The sequence below is a fragment of the Hermetia illucens genome, chromosome 2 (assembly GCF_905115235.1).
Source record: "Hermetia illucens chromosome 2, iHerIll2.2.curated.20191125, whole genome shotgun sequence".
Lineage (NCBI taxonomy): Eukaryota > Metazoa > Arthropoda > Insecta > Diptera > Stratiomyidae > Hermetia > Hermetia illucens.
This window is the reverse complement of record NC_051850.1, coordinates 16,362,144-16,374,266: the sequence shown is the minus strand read 5'-3', so window position 1 is coordinate 16,374,266 and position 12,123 is coordinate 16,362,144. Positions and strand designations below refer to the sequence as shown.

The 12,123-nt window shown below is 44.1% G+C and overlaps 1 protein-coding gene across 1 annotated transcript; it reads right to left on the bottom strand.

Annotated features, from left to right (window-relative positions):
* Positions 1-3,397: 3,397 nt before the first annotated feature.
* Positions 3,398-10,379, bottom strand: LOC119649043 (carboxypeptidase B-like). Its single transcript, XM_038051015.1, has 2 exons — positions 9,181-10,379; positions 3,398-3,820 (listed from the first exon to the last, which is right to left on the bottom strand). The coding sequence occupies exons 1-2, from the start codon at positions 10,065-10,067 to the stop codon at positions 3,421-3,423; spliced, it is 1,287 nt and encodes a 428-aa protein (XP_037906943.1). The 5' UTR covers positions 10,068-10,379; the 3' UTR covers positions 3,398-3,420.
* Between the last annotated feature and the right edge of the window lie 1,744 nt (positions 10,380-12,123).

Genomic DNA, 12,123 nt, shown 5'->3' with positions numbered 1-12,123 from the left:
AGACTGATGAGGAGATAGCGCAGGTGTCTATAAAAAAGCTAGAAAAACATCAGCTTTGCAGTGAAATAAGGGGGAATATTTCAAACAACACTGCGCAGAAGCGAAGATTCAAAGACCATACAACTTCGCAATTTATCTGCCCCAATCTCCTACTGAAAATTGTTTCCCCTTATGAGTACAGACGCGATATCGTTATGCTGAGAATTTTAAATATGGTCATTATAACGAAAGAAGTACCCGAAATTTACAGTAAATTGGGACAAAGACCGCATTGGATTACCAAACAAAACCCTTAAGCTACCAATTGAATCGAGGGCGGACATATTTGTGGAGTTATTTTTTTGAGCTCTGGCCAAGCTCTGGTCAATAAGGCGAATTTGCGCTCAATATAATTGGTAGTCATGTCGTGTTCTGCGAATTATATAAAGGAGCACTCAACATTTGCGAGCCGCTTCGGTCACGCTGCTCCCAGAGCAGAGGTGAGGCAGCGTCTGACGATTTGCTTCTGCCATGGTTAGAAACCGTAAAGCTGTCAACGCCTGACATTTGTGGAGTTGTTTGAAACGTACTTGGTGGATGGGATCTTTCTTTTTAAGTATGAAAACACAAGCCTAATGTTGTTGCCTAAAGCTGGTTAAATTTTGAAAAGTCATTTACGACGATTTGTGTACCCAGTTACATAACTCCGATTCCGCTTCTTTTTTTTCAGCCTCTGTCTCGTTCACAAGTGGGGTCGGCTCGTAGTAATCGATTTCGCCATTTGGTTCTATCAAATGCCTGATCTGGACGCAATCTCGAGCCTTTTAAGTCCCCATCCAGCTTATCAGGATGAAGAAGAATTCACTGAGCCACAATGTTGGGTTCCAGCTCTTCGCTTTCCAGAGCTCAGATGCGATGTCGTCAGGTCCTGTGGCTTTCCCCGATTTCACCTCGGCTGCGGTGATAAGTGGAACTGCTCCAAATGTCGGCATTGATTGCGGAAGTGGAGGATGAGCAAATTCTTTAGTTTTCGTCGCGGCGCGACGGTTGGTAAGCAAAGTACCGTTTTTGTCATTAACGCAACAGAAGTGTTCGATATCCTGTGTGCGTTCGTTTTGGCTTTTGGCAAGTCAACACAGATCTCTCTCTCCATCCCGGATGACAAGTTCATCATAAAGATTTTTGTAAAGGACCGCGCGGGTGACAGCGACTGCTTTCTTTGCTTCCCGGTTGGCATTCTTATAAATTTGCCAATTGGCGAGCGTTTTATCGTCAAGAAACTTGTGATACATTCGTGTCTCTTCACGAACCTTCATTTCAACTTCGTCATTCCAAAGCCAAGTATCTCGGTTGGCGTACTGCTTACCCGGCTTGGTGAACCCCGAAGGTTGCAGAGGCTGATTTGTGGATCGCGTCTTTGATTTGGTTCTACGATTCTTCCACATTTGTTGTGGTTGGTAATCGTGTAAGTGAGATCTTCTTCTTCTTCCTTCTCACAAAATCGCCACCATTTAATGCGCGGCGGGCCAGTGCGTTACTCACGCTGTTTTATAGGCTGATGAGACAATCGTTTGATGAACCATATATTCAAGTACAAAGTCATGGGTGTCCGCAAAATCGATTATACGCTCGCCACTCTCGTTGCACGCTACAAGCCCCTTTCCTCCATGGCACCTGTTAGCGTCTCCCTTTTCACCCACATGACCAGTAAGGTCGCCGCCAATGATGATATAGACGTCAACAGGCACATGAACAGGTTGGTTTTAACTGGACCGCACACCTAACTGTTACAGGAGCAAGAATATCCGGGAGGACCCAGACTAGGTCTTCTTCAATTGCCCTGGATTCGCTAGGCAATGCAAGAGTCCAAAGAAAGGCGCTATTAAACCATTGCTAAGATTTGGCACAAATCCCTACTACCTAACTTACTAGTTGACCCTATCATTTAGTAAGTTCTGGTGTATATCCTTTCTAGCATAGCTTGCATTTTAGAATTCAGTACATTATATTTGTCAAGGAAGTCGTACCTTAATGATCTCCTAACTTCAACGATCTACCTACTAGGCTGATAGATCGTTGAAACACGCGACTCAAATTGTTGATAAGCTCCAGAGATTTCCACCTGCAAAAAATGGACCTCTAATTGCATTAATGAAGAATCAGTGTAAGATTTTTGGAAATGAATGCGGCGTTTAAAGTTAATCTGGAACCATCATCAAACTGCATAACACAGAGTTTTACCGAACAGGGGTGACCATTCCATCTCGTTAGACCAATTAGTCATTAAACGCCATGGATTCACCAATGCTTAAAGTGACATACGCATACCCAAGAGTGCATGGAATGATTCAATCAATTTATAACAATATATATGTGTGTCCAAAGTATCTGGTTACCAGTTTGATCATATATTACCAGATTATCCTTTTGAAGTTTCTTTTTAGTTTGATAGTCCTTTTTAGGTAGAGTCAATAAATTAGTACTTATCAGGGGCTTCCACCAAGTTCTAAGTTTATGTACTCAGAATGAGTCCGAACTTTTGTCAATTGCGGTGTTCAATGTGTATGCAACAGGGCTTCCCTAGGATTGAATCAGCAGACCTTATTGGTCACCTATAGTTGCCTTACCATTCAAAAATGTAGTTGTCTACGTCAATGTCACCGAATTTGAAAGCTGGCTTCCATTGCCGATTATTTTGGGAGTTTTCCAACCTGCTTCTGAGTCGAAATCATCGTGCTTTTGGAGCTCATCAGATTCGGACAGTAAGAATGGTTAAATCAGCATATACAGCGCGGCGGTTTTGTCTCCTCCTTTTTTTGGGTAGAGTAATTCTAGCATTGTTTCCCCATGGGGAAAATAGACAGCTTGAATTGAAAAACCCTCGTTACAAAAGGTATCTACCGTATCTAAATGGTCCTACAGGAAGTTAACGCTACTACCATCGAGGTGGAAAAGTCATTAAATATTCTTCAGAAGGAAATGGAGGCATATAATTTTTGGAAATTTGTGACTTCTAAATCTCATCACTTTTGTCAGTATGAGCTCCACGACGAGTTCACAGCCCCTTCTGTACTAAGTTTTCTGAAATAAAATCCTTTACGTTCCTTCCTAAAGATTTCTGGGCTGAATGGAGGTATCATACCTTTACGAACGCATCTCGGTCCTCTTCCAAATACATTTTTAATATCGCTGAGAATAGATTCTGCTTTACTGTCTCCTATCTTTCCAGTTCACTGTGAGATCCCCTTTCCATTCCTTCGAATTCTGCTAACTTTCTTCCCCCCAGACCAGGCTTTTAAGATCGGGGTATGGCTTTTATGTTAGCATAACATACTATTTGTGCTTGAGGTGATAGTTCCATAGTATTTGAATGACATTTCCTAAAATTTTTAAATTCGTAAATTGAAAAAACTTAGTTTTATAGATTTTTATTATTTAGTCTCAATCCAGCACTTGTAAAATTAGAGATCTGACAATCCAAACAAAAAACAATTTCCGTTGAAGGACTGAACCGAATACTCTTCCCAAATTGATAACACCATTGAGTACTAAATGATTCTTGGCAATCATAGCCTTTATACCTATCCAACCTTCATGGATGATGTCTTCAATTTCTCCGGGGGGAGGATGAAATCCAGTAGGACCGGCGCCTCTCAATTCTATTGTTATAGCGCAAGGTATTTTCGCTTTACCCATTGCATAGTCAATACTACCACCAGAAGCTGCGTAGAGGACATCCGGCGGAATGCCAGCTTCAAATTGAGCTCCAGTAGCGTGGAAAATTGCGGAGGCACCAGTAACCCCAATTTGTTTCAATAGTTTGTACCTCGAAATATGTTTGCTGTAATGGAAATGAAAATGATGTTCAAATAAATGCTCTTAGCGTATTTATTCTCGATTTTGATTGATTCATCCTGAGGAAGCCGTAGTAAGAGTAAAGTGCCCCGAAAAAAACCACATATAAACTTTCAAAAATACTGAAGTGGTTAAGCAGTGAATCAGTGTGCCAAGACCGATGAAGCTAGGTATTGGACAGTAGATAAACCATTCTTTAAGGATCTGAAAAAGATCTCTCCCTCTCTCTCTGTGTTGGAGGAGAGCTTTTATCCTTAGTGAATGTTAGAGACTGACTATGCACAGTAACTCTCTCTTAGACGAAGGATTTAGTCCTTGTGCAACTCTAGTAGTGCTCCAATCACCCGTATTCAGAAAAAGTGACAACATTTCCTACTAACCAATTTAAAAAAAAACAGCTTTTTTGCATTATTCCTAGTCAATTTGGTGCAATTTCCTTTTGGTATCTCTAGTAACAATGGATATTATCAGTAACGTTATTTTTGACCAGAGACGAGCCCATGTCACCATAGAACTGTCACGGGATAGTCCTTAAATTGATTTGCATATATTTAGTACGAACCTTTCGATAACTTCCTTTTTAAGCACTTTGTGTGCCTATCCAGGACTGATTAACCTGGTCCGTCAGTACGGGATAGCTTCCTCAGTAGCGCCATATTCGTGGAACGTTTAAAGCCTATCACATATGCCTAAATATTTGGTTTTAAATCAGTTAAGGTATCTTTATAACGGGGAAATTGATTGAATCAAGCTCGAATACCAATAGTGACTTCAAATATTATTTGGGACCCAAGTAGGCTCGGACAAGCAAGGCAAAGTTTCTGGATTTCAACGATCTTTATTTATGTTTGAACCAAGTCGACTCATTCCTCCCAGTTGGTAATCACTAGTTAACCTTGTGATGAACTAGTTTTAGTGGCCACTGCATCGACCCAGCAATGCCGGGGGTTATGGTTTCACAAACGATTGGGAATAGGTTGCATATGAAGTGACAGCTGGGGCATTCTGTTACCTTAACACACCAGAGCAACATCTGGAGAAAACGCCTTTCAGACAAATGTCACAGCTACTCCCGACTAAATAATAATCTTTTGAAGAGCTACCAATACTTCCAAAGCAATTACAATCTTAAGTTACCACTGCTGGCTCAATCGAGAAGGACTAACGTCTGAGCCCGGCTGTAGGCTCAAACTCCCTTAAGAATTTATGTCAATCCACGCGTGAATCCCTGTTTGCAGAGACAATCACGGGGATCATTTAAGGCTACTGCAATTTGTAGCGGAGATAACAGCTTATAGCTCAGACCTGTAATTCAATGACAACAATGACAAGAGCAACAACAATTACGATGACGCAATAGCTAGCAACAGAGCCTCTAACAACTAAAATGGGAAATTCTACTATAAATCCCCCTGTAAGGAGCCGAAAACTACGACCCTCCTCTATTGAAAACAGAAACTGGCCCACCATCGCAGTCAAGGAAGCGACTAGTAGTCTGAGAAAGAGTAGCAATGTTGAAGGCAATAGATCGGGCACCGAAAAGGAGAGACGCAATCGAGTTAGAGGTCGGAAAAACATGGCCACGAGAAAAGATGACAAGCCCCAGAGCGCGTGGAAAAACCCAACCAAAAATGCGAGGTGATTTTACTCAAAATGAAGGCTTTTACCATCATCTAGCGAAACATATCTATGGGTTTCAAAATTTTGGACCAGCGAAACTCCTGGGAAATCGTCGAAGGTGAACTAAGAAAAAGCGAATCGCTTGCGCAGACCCCAGCTGAACAAAACGCGTTGCCCTCATCACGCTAGAAGGAAGACAGGCCAATAAAAGAATACCCAGCATAAAGAGTTCTGCGATGTTACCAAATGGAACAAGAAGTTTTGAAAAAAGGAAAAAATAAAAGAACAGCCCAGTCGAGGTCAACTACGATGACAACATCAGCGGAAGAAAAAGAGGAGAGACAAACCGCGCCCGGAGGCCTTTCTCATCAAGCCTAACGAAGGGAGATTTTTCACGGAAGTTCCTTGAGAAATCCGTAATATAGCCAAACCAGAAGACGCTGGAGCAGATGTCATACTTATCGGGCAATCTGATGGGACAGGTGATGCGAAAAAGAAGAGTTGATTTTTTGTTCCTCCGCAAGTAGTACCATGGTATGCGATATAAAATATGTGGCTTTTGGACGACGGAGACTTTATCGTCGGAGCTCTAGAATGAGGCATGGCTCAACCAAATTTTCGGGGTGAACCAGTTTTGAGATGACTTATTGTCCTAAATATTGATATTCGGATGCCCTGATAAAGAGGACTTGCATAAATACTGACCCTTGCACACGATGCGCTGGTGAGTTTTCCATGGAGAATACACATAAACCAATAAAAAAAAATCGACAAAACAACAGAGGTGGAGGAAGAGTTGACTGCGTTTGGGTACAGCACAAAAATACGTCATTCACCGCAGTGATCAGCGAAAGGGGCAGCGGGGGCTGACATACCCAACATGATACCGGGGCACCCAAATAAAGAGGAAGCCTTATCAAGTGGCGCGAACTGACCTGCCCCTGTTCGGAAGAGAAACCCAGTCAGAATCGCTAGTCCTGAGCAGACGGATTCGGACAAAAATCGAGTGCAAGAGGAGTCGACCATCCTAGCTAGAGCCGAAGAGGAAAGGCTTATCAGGCCAGCAGCAGTGGTGAAGCGTTTGCCGTCGGCAACGTTCCTCCAGAGAAACGTCAGCAAAGGCTTCAAAAACGAGCTGATGGAACTGAAGGAACTATTGAACCGCATCTCCTTCTATAGGCCAACGTGGAGAGCAGCGGAAGACGATTGGAGAACAGAAACAGCCGTACTCCCCGCTGCGAACGCTACTTGGATCAAAAGGACGGCAGATAGCGAAACGAATTGGGGAAAAAGCGGAAAGAGGACGACGTGCCTGAAGGAGACTTTATCGAAGTAGTTTCCAGGGCCCAAACAAAGAAAGCGAAGGAGGAAAAAAGGAAACAACTGACTAAGCCGCCAGAGACACGTCTGTCCAAAGACAAGGAGGCTGCAAACCAAAAACCAGTAGCAGAAAAGACGGGGAAACGGAGAAGGACTAGGGCGTCGTCTCTGCTCATTAAGCCGATGGAAGGCAAGATATTTATTTGCGGAAGTCCTTAGTGAAAACCGCTACAAGATAAAACCCGAAGACAACGGAGCAGAGATGTCTTCCATACGGAAAACAATGAGTGGTGGAGTCCTCGTCGAACTGGGTCCGAAGACGACTAACAAGAGTACATTCTGCGAAGCGGTCAAGGGATTATTGGGGGAGAAGGCTTTTGTTTCCAGCCTAGAGCCCATGCGCTCTCTAGCAATCTGGGATCTTCACTACCTCCAGAGGTAACCAATGCCCGGATAGGTATCACCTCTGTAAATACTCGAGGCCAAAAACTCGCCATGGTGGAAGTCTCCGAGCAATATAAGCTCCTTAGCAACGGGAAAATCACAATTAGATGGGTAGTATGCAGGGTACGAATGCGGATAGTGCCCACCAATTGTTAGAGGTGTCTGGACTATGGACACACTTCAGCAACTTACAAGGGACCGGACAGGAAGACAGCATGTCGGAGATACGGTCAAGTAGGTCATCAAGCGAAAACCTACAATGAAAGCGAAAGTTGCGTTCTCTGCAGGGATCGTGTTGCGTCTGGTGAGAGCGTCGCGCACACTGTAGGCTCGGGACGGTGTCCAATCTTCAGGGCGTAATTGGAAAGGACTAGGTAAATACTGATCTAGTGCTAATTAACGAGCAATACCGAAACAGGGACCCGGCTTCCTGGCATCTCGACTTACCGGACACCGATGCCATCTGGGTCCGGGACGACGTTTGACTTCATGTTCTTGCCGAAGGCTGAAGAAATGGGTTTGTCTGGATCTGGTGTTTAGGGATAACGTTTTTTAGCGGTTACCTGACACCGAACGAAACGATCCCGGACTTTCGGCGCCGGCTTGATGCTCTGGAGGACGCCGATTCGCGTACGGAGGGGACAATCCAGGATTCCTGGTAGTGGGCGATTTTTAATGCCTCAGTTAGACTCCAGAGGGAAACGGATTCTGGGTATGGCGGCGAGAACCGGGGTCGTAGTTTTAAACACCGAATCCACGGCAACGTTTCGGCGGCTAGGCTGTGAAGGAAGCATTCCGGATATTACTTTTGCGTGTACTGGTGGACGGCAGAAATTGGGAGTGTCATAAGTTCCGTCGTTTGGTACAACATTTGCACGCCAACGAGGAGGCATGTGCTATAAAAGTACAGTATAGATCAGCAAAAAGGAGACTCCGCAGCGCTTTGAATAAAAGCAAATCTCGCGGCTAGTAGAACCTTGTTAACGAGGTGAATGAGGACCCGTGGGATGCTAGGCACATTAGAAAACTCTTTCCACGTGCCAAGCTATCTCTTGCGGATATTGAGGGATTATCTAAAAGACCGCTCCCTGCTGTATGAGACGCTAGAGGGCCAGAGGAGGATGGAAATCACATCGGGAGTAGCGCAGGGATCCATCTTAGGGCGGAACCTCTGGAACGCTTCCTACGATAGTCTGCTGAGACCCGATATGCCCGAAGAGTCGCGCCTGGTCGGTTATGCCGACGATGTTCCGGCACGTGGATAGCAGCGCATATTGATGCGACGGATAAGCGGATGAATGACTGCTCACGGTTCCAGCCTTGCCCTTGAGAAAACTGAAGTAATCATCTTGAGTCGGCTAATAGCGAATGTTGGGAGCCCTCTATCTACTAAGAGACATCTCCTCATGGGAGCCAAGAGGTAGATGGACTTCACGACTCATGGACAATTTAGACCCGTGGCTGAACCGAACGCGCGGTGAGATTACGAGGGGTGGGCGGCTTTCGTCAGCAACTTTATGCAGAAACAGGGGAGCTCTCTCCATAAAACATTGCCAGAGAGATTCTCAAGAGCGCTGACAGCTAGAATCGTGTTGCACGTTATGTTCAGGCTCTTCTTATTGCGAAGGAGATTGAACTGGACCTGCGGAGGGACCTGATGGTAAGGGGATCCCTCAACTAACAACTCACTACATCGCCTCCCCCCGCGTTGGTTAAAGGGATTGCCTCCCATAGACGGGAGAGCAGGAGGGCTAACCCGAAGTAATGTATCAAACGGTTCCAGGCTAGTTCTCTGATGACAGGGAGGTGTTTAGTTGATAGTCCGATAGCGTACTAATGTGAGAGTCCAACACTCTGTACGTAAACGCATTCACCTCCCCTACACCAAAAAAAGCGAAGAATATATGCCTTCTATCTAAGCTTAGAAAATAATTCCAAAAATTCCTTAAAAAGCCAACTTACTTTGTATAAGCCCACGGAAACAGAATAAACGATCCAAACGAATGAATATCCACAAAAAATGAACAATTTTCCTTTAGCGACATTAATAGAGTTCCAATTATTTTGCTTTCATTTTCAGAAAAGGGTGTCTCTCCCCTATATGTATTCTCACAAGGGTGATGACTAGAACCGCTTCTGCCCCATTTGAAGTTGAAATTTCTGTTAAGGTCAACTCCATAACACCCACCATTTTGTCGGGATCGTGACATTCTCCACATCGGTTGCTTGGTGTGGGCATATTCATACCCATCGGGATTCGTCAGAGGCAGAATAATCCAATCAAATCGCATCAAAAACCCATCCACTTCGCTGGATTCCTCAATCAAATGATGTATAATATATAATGCGCAAGCAGGGGAAGCCCACTCGCGAGCATGAACTCCCCCAATTATTACGATAACACTTAGTGCAGATATGCTATATGAAACATGGACCGCATTGATGTTTCGTCCTTCATATGATTTTCCCATTGTTTCGATCCTTGCCAAATATGGGAATTTCTCCACTACGCGATGTAAGTAGGCATTTATTTCGTCATATCTTAAATATCTATCGAAACTAACTTCGCCAAACTGGTGTTTCTCATCTCCAATTTCTGCGAAAAATCTCTGAAAATATTCCGTCAAATTAGATATAGAGATTTTGAAATCGATCGATTTCCTTTGCAGCTCCTGCTGAAATCGCTCTTGTTGGTCCGGTCCAATGACAATTTTGAAAGTTTCATTTGAAGTCTTGGGTGCAAATAGGACATCATAGGATCTCCCTGAGGTGATATTGCGAAGATAATCAATTTGTTCCATTGTTTTTGGATGAATATCATATAATTTGTATCTGAATATATAATACATATAAAGATGCAGTTGATATAGTTCTAATGGATTTACCCATTCAGCTCCGCAGACAGGCTCGAGATAGACTCAATTGCAAATATAACAATGGCAAGTCCTAGCGAAAACTTGACAGTCCAGAGCATGGTTGAGACATCCCCGAACGCGATCATACAATGTCAAATATTTAAAATTTCGAAAAGAATCATTTACAAAGCATAGAACACATTTTTCAAGAAAAAAAACATGAATTTTAACGACTGACCGTCGAAACTCACGAATCTGGTTGACTCTACCAAAATGCTAAGTGCTCATTATCAACAATAACATATTTCCATATGCACATATGTCAATTATGACAGATATGTATACATATGGTGCGTCCAGAATACTTTGCCTAAAATCCTTCCTCTTTGACAATAGTAGGAAGGGAAATAGCACCGTCCTCTGAGATACCTACTGCGCCTCTTTAATGGTTCTACCTCAAAGTGATTCTCCCAGATTCCATGACTTCCTCGGAGCAAGTGTTGGACATCGTCCCAAAATATGTATATATAGTATGAAGGTTTCCCCACTGTTCTCACAGAATCTGCAGAAAATGTCCGGAGATATCCTTAGTTGCCCAGGTGATAATTTATCCTGCAATGACCAGTGAAAATTCCCATCATAATCCTTAGGCTTATGGGGGATTTGTATCCCTCCATGAACCTCTGTACTGTTCCATTCCGGGTAAATTCCTCCAGTATATTTCCCCAACCGTCCCACATCATTCCTTAGCGTCACAGCCATGAACACCTTTCCGATTCTACGAAAGGGTTCTTGTCCATTCAGCGCCGTTCCGAAACCTTTACTAACTAGCTCGTCCGTTGCCTCACTGCCTTCTAAACCAATATGGCCCGGAACCCTATGCTGGGAGGGGCCCGATAATCAGTAGTTGGTTAGAGTCGTAGGGTACCATCACCCTCTCCCAGGCCACCTTGCTGCTCCATCGCATTTCAAATTTCTTATCGAAATCAAACTTCGTTGTAATGCTATCCTTTGGTATCAACACCGCTTGAAGGAATGTCAACCCTCCTTCCATTTAGGCAGCTAGCTCACCGACTCAGTGATACCCCAAGAGATTCTGATGGCTTTTTTGGGTGCTTCCATCTGTATGTCTAGATGAAGAGGAGTCAATCTGACAGTTGTGTTAAGTTGCCTTCTATCTGCCCAAACTACCACCCCATAGGCAATCATTGACCGGAGTAGTTTCTAGTCTAGTGTAATTCCCAAGTTGCCCCAGTAAGACATTTTGTTCCACTGGCAGTATACCTGCGTTCTAGGTAGTAGCCTTCTGAAAGCCTATCGGTAATGAGCGAACTGCGGCACACGTTGGAACAACTTGTCGTCGATGGGATGATACGTGCCTAACTCTTCGAACATGATAGTTGTGACGTGTATCGGGAGTCAGCCCCTACGGAACGCTTATCAGGTAGTGTGCATTGACCCGGTGTTAGTAGACCAAGTTGCCATGACCGATCGCTGCTCCGTTCATCTTCTTCTTTTTCTTCAGCCTATTTCCCATTCACAAGCGGGGTCGACTAGTCGTGATCGGTTTCGCCATTTGGCTCTATCGAATGCCTGATCTGGGTGCAATGTTGAAGCTTTTAAATCCCCATCCAGCGTATCAAGCCACCGTTGTTTCGGCCTGCCTTTTGGTCGTTTACTATCAACTTCGATGTTCACACTAATCTTGGCAAGTGAATTATCGTTGGCACGAATTGCGTGACCATACAATCGAAGACGCCTCTCTCGCAACTTTTCCACGGTTGGTGCAACCCCATAACGATCGCGGATATCCTCATTTCGGATGTGATCAAAACGTGTGATGCCACTAGTCCAACGTAACATCTTCGTCTGCATTACCGCAAGACGTCGCTCATTGTCTTCTATAGTTGGCCAACACTCAGAACCATAGAGAGCGACAGGATGGACGACATTGCGCTGCTCCGTTCATGAATTCCGGGATCAGCTAAGCATAGGTTAGGTGTCAGGAAACTGGAATAGAAGCTTTGTCCTCGAGAGTACACCCGTTGCT